Here is a 6,689-nt window from a genome sequence, read left to right as displayed (position 1 = left end):
TTTTTTTTTTTTTTTTTTTTTAATAAGAGACAATTTCATTGATGATTGAAATTTACAATAGGGATGTAATATCCATGATGTTTACAAAAGACCTTCCCAATTTACAACGAGGGAGGTTTAACTATAGGAAGTAAAAATATTAGACAGTTTACACCAAGATATAGCTTGGTCAACAACATTATCGAAAAGTTTTGTATAAGTCTGTGTTTTTTCTGCAAATATTTTTTTATTCTTCTCTTTCCACGTACTCCAAAAGAAAGCCATAATGAGTTTTTCCACAATAGGGCTTTTGTATTCTTGAAAGGTTGGTACGTTAAGGCTATGTCTAATAGATCTTTTACCTCCCTAGGAAATGTGAGATGTCATCCAAATATATTGAGAATCGTTGTCCAAAAATTCTGAGCGTATGTGCATTGCATAAATAAGTGGATTGTGCATTGCATAAATAAGTGGATTAGTGATTCGTTTCTTTTCTTGCATAATGGACACCAATTTGGAGTAAGAGTGAGTTTAGGAAGAAATAAAGATATTGTATTTTTACACCACATTTCGTTTGCTGCTCTTATGCCAACTTGAGTTTAGGAAGAAATAAAGATATTGTATTTTTTTATATTCAAATCAAATATAAGGTCTTCTTACATATATAAACAATAAATATAGATCCACAATACGAAGTTAATAATACAAAAGAATAAAGGAAAATCTAACACATAGCACACTAATGTACACCAGTATGATCACTAGCAAATCAAGCTTGGTAATCCAATATTGTCCTCCCCGTCTCCACGAATCAATAAATAATGGAAGGTCCATGCAGCATTCCTTAGAATAATCAAATAAATTATGTTGTTTTCCTATCTTAAGTTGGACTAATGGATGAAATAAATTTCTGAAACTCTCAATTTCATCAACCTATATGAACTATAGGTTAACATGAGACCGTGTACTCAAATCCTTTTCACAATGGTGTTCCAAGGAATTATCTGCAAATCAAGATGAGAAGCTATTCCCCATGCAATCAAGTATTCGGCTTATGTTTATGCATTCTGCAAAAGTCGTAGACGGAAAGTGTTTACGCAATTTGGTGTGACCCAATCTTCCAGTTTATTATAGTCTCCTTTTGTGTTTCTGTTAAGTGCAGATAGAAATACCAAACCATATGAGAAACTTCTTTCAGAAAAGTCACGGTGCCTAAAAGATATCACATTTTATTGGATGGAATTCTGTAGTTGATCCTTTGGAGGCTGATGGGTTAGGGTTTGAAAACTAAAGGAAGAAGAATGGAGTTCTTTTAATCAAACGGCTTTGAAGATTTGATTTCCACATGCAAATGAATTTCAACTATTTTTGCAATATCTCATTTTATTTTATCAATAAAAAAATATTGTTTCCATGTAAATAAATAATGTAGAAAAAAAAACCAAAAAAAACCTTATTTATTATGAGAAAGAGCAATATGGAAGAATATACAAAGACATAAAAAAAAACAGCCCAACAGGAAAAGACCAATCAAATAAACCTTAGAAAGAGGGTCCAATCTGAAATAATCACCTGGCTAATAATAACAAAAAATTTACAAAAAGCTTGAGAGTGTGAAGCTCACAAAGAGGATTTAAATCAAGTGAATTGTGATATTACGTGGTGGCTAGGGTGTCCATGAAAGAAGTTTCTGGGTAATTCACAAAAATAAATAGACGTGAAAGCTATGGAAGCCCTTGGTGGAACGTGATAAAGTTTAGAAATATTTATGATAAGTTTTCCCTTGACCATGGTAGGCAGTGGTGAGAAAATTCTTTCTGGAAAGCCTTTTGGATTTTTCCTTTTTATTTTTTTAAAAGATAAATAATAATAATAAAGACTCTTGGATTGGAAATCAGCTTGTTCCAATCTGTTTTCAACGCAATTTTTAATTATCACGTCAAAAGGTTGATAATTTTTCAAGCTCTAAGAGTGTTAACGTGGGATGCTTTCTTTCAATCTTTGATGTTGGGCAATTTTAGGTAAATTTTAATATTTTTAATCTTCTTAGCAGTCACGCCCTTGGAGAAGGCAACAGTTTTATGGGTTTCTCTTGTTAAATCTGTAGTTTGGGGGATTTGGCTTAGAAGATAGAGGTTTTTCGGAAATAGAAGGATCCCTTGGGTGGAAAGCTCATCTTTGATAAAGACCCATCCAGTTTCTTGGAGAGCTCTCTGGAGCTTTTCACAATTACCCATCTTTTGCGATTAATTCTGGTTGGGAGGCCTTCCTGTAATTTTTCAGTTTGTATGTAATTTTTAATTGTGTTCTTGATGTTTCGTAATTACTACTCTCAAGTTATGGTTCTACTGCAAGGATACTTATAGTCAAGAAGAAAAAAGCACAAAACCCACGAAGGGGCAATTAAAAACTTACAAGAACACCTACTTGTTGAGCATCTGACTTATGCTTTCACGGGTCACTGGCGAAACAATTAATGTGATGGCATTTTTCTGTTAACACGATGTATAAAAAATGAATATTAGAATGAAATCGAACAAGTTATGATATAGAAAACCATGGACCATGGAAAATACTATTTGACAGCATTACCATGATCCATGCTTGTGCAATATCAATTGTCCGAGCAGTGGGCGTAACGAATACAGTACTGCATCCCTGTAGTTAATAGAAAAAAAAGAATATAAAACATCAATCTTTTATCAATATAATTCCTTTATAAAAGAATTTAAATATAACCAAACATGATAAGAATAGGATATGCCTATTCGAAACTTACTTGTCCTTGACAGAGACTTTCAAAATTAGCTGTGCTTTGATTCTGAAGAAACTGATAACGATCTTCTCCACTAACTTCATGTACATTAATGCATCAGTTTCATAAGAAAAATGGTTGCAAAAGCACTAAGTACTGTAGTATTCAAGATTTGTGGGAAAATCTCAACCACCGGTTGAGAAGCATGAGAAGTTCAGTACAGAAGATGACTGCATAAAATTTGATTTAAGAAAGTTGTGTATTAAACTATTTTAGGACGTTAAAGTACACTTATATCTGGTGGACAATTAAACTATTTTAGGACGTTAAAGTACACTTATATCTGGTGGACATATGCTCAATGAAGTCTTGATTACAAACAAAGTCCATTGAGGATTATAAGGCTAGGAAAGAAGACGATGTGATCTTGAAGGCACATGAGTTGTGATCATGTGGCCTGTGGTTTCATGGACCAGGTCCATTGGAGGACAGGTTTCAAGTACAAGTGGAGAATAGGCTAGCTCTCTTATAGCAATGGAAAGTTTGTATCTTGTCCAAAAATAGGCTCATGTCTTGAATAAGGGGTAGATCAAAGGTACAGGCATATACTTTTGGCTTGTATACTTAGAAAATTGGACCTAATTACATGTTCTTAATAGTGGGCTTTCATAGACGTGTTAATCTTGACTTAAGAACTGGAGTTCACGAATTAGAAATAGTTTTTGAAAATTAATTTGATAATTTTGTTAGTTCACTGCGCACTATTGCTGCACAAATGCTACAGCATTTCATCAGTTCCACAGAATTTCTGCAACACGCCATATCATTGCAAAAACAACCGAGACCTAAAACTAAAATTAGGATTTCTGCCAATTCCAGAACCTTTGCTGATTGATTCATGTTTTAATCATTGTGTAATTTTAGCTCCATACTTCAGGATTGCTAGAATTTAATTATCTTGCTGGTAAGTCTACATTTTATAGAATTCTTGAGTGCTTAATTGCATTAAAATTAGTTATTATTTGTCATTAATTAATATATTCTTGCGCAGTGAATTTTGCACATCATCTACTCACCCAAGGCTAGCTCAAAGATACAACAAGGATTTCAATTATTAAGTTTTCCACCAAGGGGCTTGAAGCTAAAACCTTGAAGGGAATTTCTAAACACACCAACCCCCTGCCACCAACGTTATCCCTTGGAGGGGAAAATCACTCAACTTAAAATATTTTTTCATTTCGTTCACACTCAATTGTAATGTATTCATGTTGTTAGAAGATCTTTTTCCTTTTACAATATGAGGTCATTTAAGAAAGAAAGGGCCACCAAAGCCATGATATTTCAAAGGAGCAAAGACATATACACATGCACCATTTATCATTCTATTATTATTATTTTTAAGCTAAAGCTTGAAAAACAAAAATCATAAGCAGCCATAAATCTCCATATTATTACATGGAATGCTTTAAAGGATGGCGGAAAAACTTTTATACGCATTCTGTAGGATCAAACTCATAAATAATAGTGCAACAAAAAATTAGACAGCAAGAAGAGAATGTACCTCTTATTCGGCCAAAATGAGAGAGATCCACAACCTAACAATTAACAACATATGAAAAAAAATCAACTGTGAAGGATATAACTTTTGTTTTTTCTAAGAAACAATTTCATTGAAATATGAAATTACAAAAACAGGGAGAAAACCTCCACCCTATGTGAGTTGCAAGAAACTTCTCCAATTGAACAAATGTGTAGAGTAGCTATAAAAATTAAAAAAAAAAAAAGAGGTGACAATTTACCTTATGAGATAGGAAAAACAAAAGAAAAAAAAAAGACCTATCAAAAGTTTGCTCTTCCACACAAACCTAATGGTTATTACCATCTAGACTTCTACATCACACTGTACTGCTCTATGTGATCCATCCATCTTCTGACTTCATTTGGGTACTAAAGAATTAATTGCCATATTGTAATTCAGACAAATAGCAATTTAGAAATGTTTTCATATATTTGAGAATATTACCAAATTAACACAGTTAGAGATGCATATAAACAGTGTTTTCTTTCCAAAGGGAGCTATAAAAAGTTCTCAAACTAAACAAAGCAAAAAGAAAAATGACACCAGTAAGAAAAACGTTGAAAGACTACATACTGCAACCCCATTATTGGCTGCATCCAGCGCTTCATCATCATTATGAAAAGTTTCAATAATCCCATCATCAGAAATCCTCGCACCTTCAGTCGTTGCAGCCTCCTGTCCATCATAGATATCTAAATTAGAGTATTGCAAGTTCTAACATTTCAATTGGAATTTAGCACATAAAACAACTGTTAGTAATAATACAGTCTTAAACCACCGTCTGAAAAGGGAAGCGATCGAAGGTTCTCAATCTCCGAACAAGATTTGAGAATCATTTCTCTGAAATCAAGCATATCAGCACATTGCTTTCTTTCTTATTCCACCTCTTTCCTAATTTAAATGCGTATGTCTTCATGTCATCAGTTAAAATATCATAACTCCAACATGTCAATAAACAATAGCGTCTCATTCCACTTTTTACGACAGAGCCAAATCAGTTGAAACAATTTCAGCAGAAAAATAATAACAAAAACAAACAGCCTCCTGAAGCACCGATTATAAACATCAGTCTCAAGCAAAATCATTTGGCGATTGTTTATCCCTCCTCTCCAGCTTCTACCTAAGTAAACAGATCAACAAAGTGAAAAAAAAAAAAAAAAAAGAAGGAAATAAACTTACAAGAAGGTCCTCGTCGATCGGAGGAGGGGAGAGGTCGAAAGGCAATGCAGAAAAGGAAGTTCTGATTCTGTTCGCTTTGGTATGGGGCTTTCTAATGTTCCGAGGTCGAAATGCAGGGAGCCGTAGACGACATGGCTGTAGATTGGAGATGAAGGCTCTGCTAGTAGAGGGAATCGCAGCATCTGAAACGGAGAATCCATAGCTCCAGTAAGAAGCCATAGTTGTCGAATCTTACACAGCTCGTCTCCAATCCGAATTTATCTTCTCCGCTATTGCGCAGCGCTAGACACGATCGTCCTCTATTTTTTTATAATGGTTTAAATCCTCATAAATAATAATTTTTATAATTTTTATAATTTCTTAAAATTTTCATTAAAATAATTTTGTATGATTATGATACATGCTACCCTCATTTTTCAAGTAAAGGAAAGACATCTTTATACAGATAGATGCATTCATGTTGTTTCTCTTTTATAGTCCTTAGATTAAATCGGGGTAAATAACTCATTTTCTTTGTTTTATTTAAATTTGTGTTTATTTTTTCTATCCTTATTATTTTTAAAAGATTAAATATCCACCTGAAATTTTTTCCATATTTTTTTTAATATAAGGGTTTTAGGATTTTTTGTTTACCGTATCGAGCTAATATATGATTGATTGAATAAAGTTTTTGATTATGTAAGTTGTTTCAAACTGACTCGAAACTTTGGTCAAATCGACCCAACTAAGTTTTTTTTTTTTTTTATCACCAATGTGATATGGAACATTCCTTTTGGATAATAAATGTTTTTTTTACTGTTCTATGTATGTCATCGTGTAACAATAATATATGTTTTGAACTATAATGAGATCTACCTTTACTCGTGAATTGAATGATATATTGCAAAATAATTTTGTGGTAATTAGTTATCGAGGTCACCGCACAGAGCCCATGTGTTTGTTCTTTAATTTAAAATGTGTCTAATAGAACACTAAGACTCGTTTAGTGACATGATTCTTGTTTTCCATTTTCTCACATGCTTCCTCTTTTTAAAGAAAGAACGGAACAAAATTCGATCATTGTTCCATGTAAAATTTAGAAATTTGGCCCGTAATCATTTCTTGCTCTCCTAACATTTAAATTAAAAATATCAAATTTTAAATCAAAATTAGTTTTCAAATTAAATATCTAACTTTTTTTTTTTTTTTTTTTTTTTT

General features: G+C 32.8%; 1 protein-coding gene across 1 annotated transcript in view; it reads right to left on the bottom strand.

Moving 5' to 3' along the window:
* The window catches only part of LOC111486027 (putative transferase At1g60990, chloroplastic), a 9,846-nt gene extending 4,073 nt beyond the window's left edge, over positions 1-5,773 (bottom strand). Inside the window, exons 1-6 of the mRNA XM_023133023.1 lie at positions 5,493-5,773; positions 4,887-4,988; positions 4,296-4,329; positions 2,759-2,832; positions 2,572-2,637; positions 2,407-2,471 (exon numbers count right to left, since the gene is read on the bottom strand). Coding sequence (XP_022988791.1) covers positions 2,407-2,471; positions 2,572-2,637; positions 2,759-2,832; positions 4,296-4,329; positions 4,887-4,988; positions 5,493-5,711 — 560 coding nt within the window. The 5' untranslated portion in view covers positions 5,712-5,773. The remainder of the gene's footprint in view (positions 1-2,406; positions 2,472-2,571; positions 2,638-2,758; positions 2,833-4,295; positions 4,330-4,886; positions 4,989-5,492) is intronic.
* Between the last annotated feature and the right edge of the window lie 916 nt (positions 5,774-6,689).

The sequence above is a fragment of the Cucurbita maxima genome, unplaced genomic scaffold (genome assembly GCF_002738345.1).
Source record: "Cucurbita maxima cultivar Rimu unplaced genomic scaffold, Cmax_1.0 Cma_Scf00011, whole genome shotgun sequence".
NCBI classification, from domain to species: domain Eukaryota; kingdom Viridiplantae; phylum Streptophyta; class Magnoliopsida; order Cucurbitales; family Cucurbitaceae; genus Cucurbita; species Cucurbita maxima.
The sequence above is the reverse complement of the archived record's forward strand: the minus strand, read 5'-3'. Positions and strand labels throughout refer to the sequence as shown.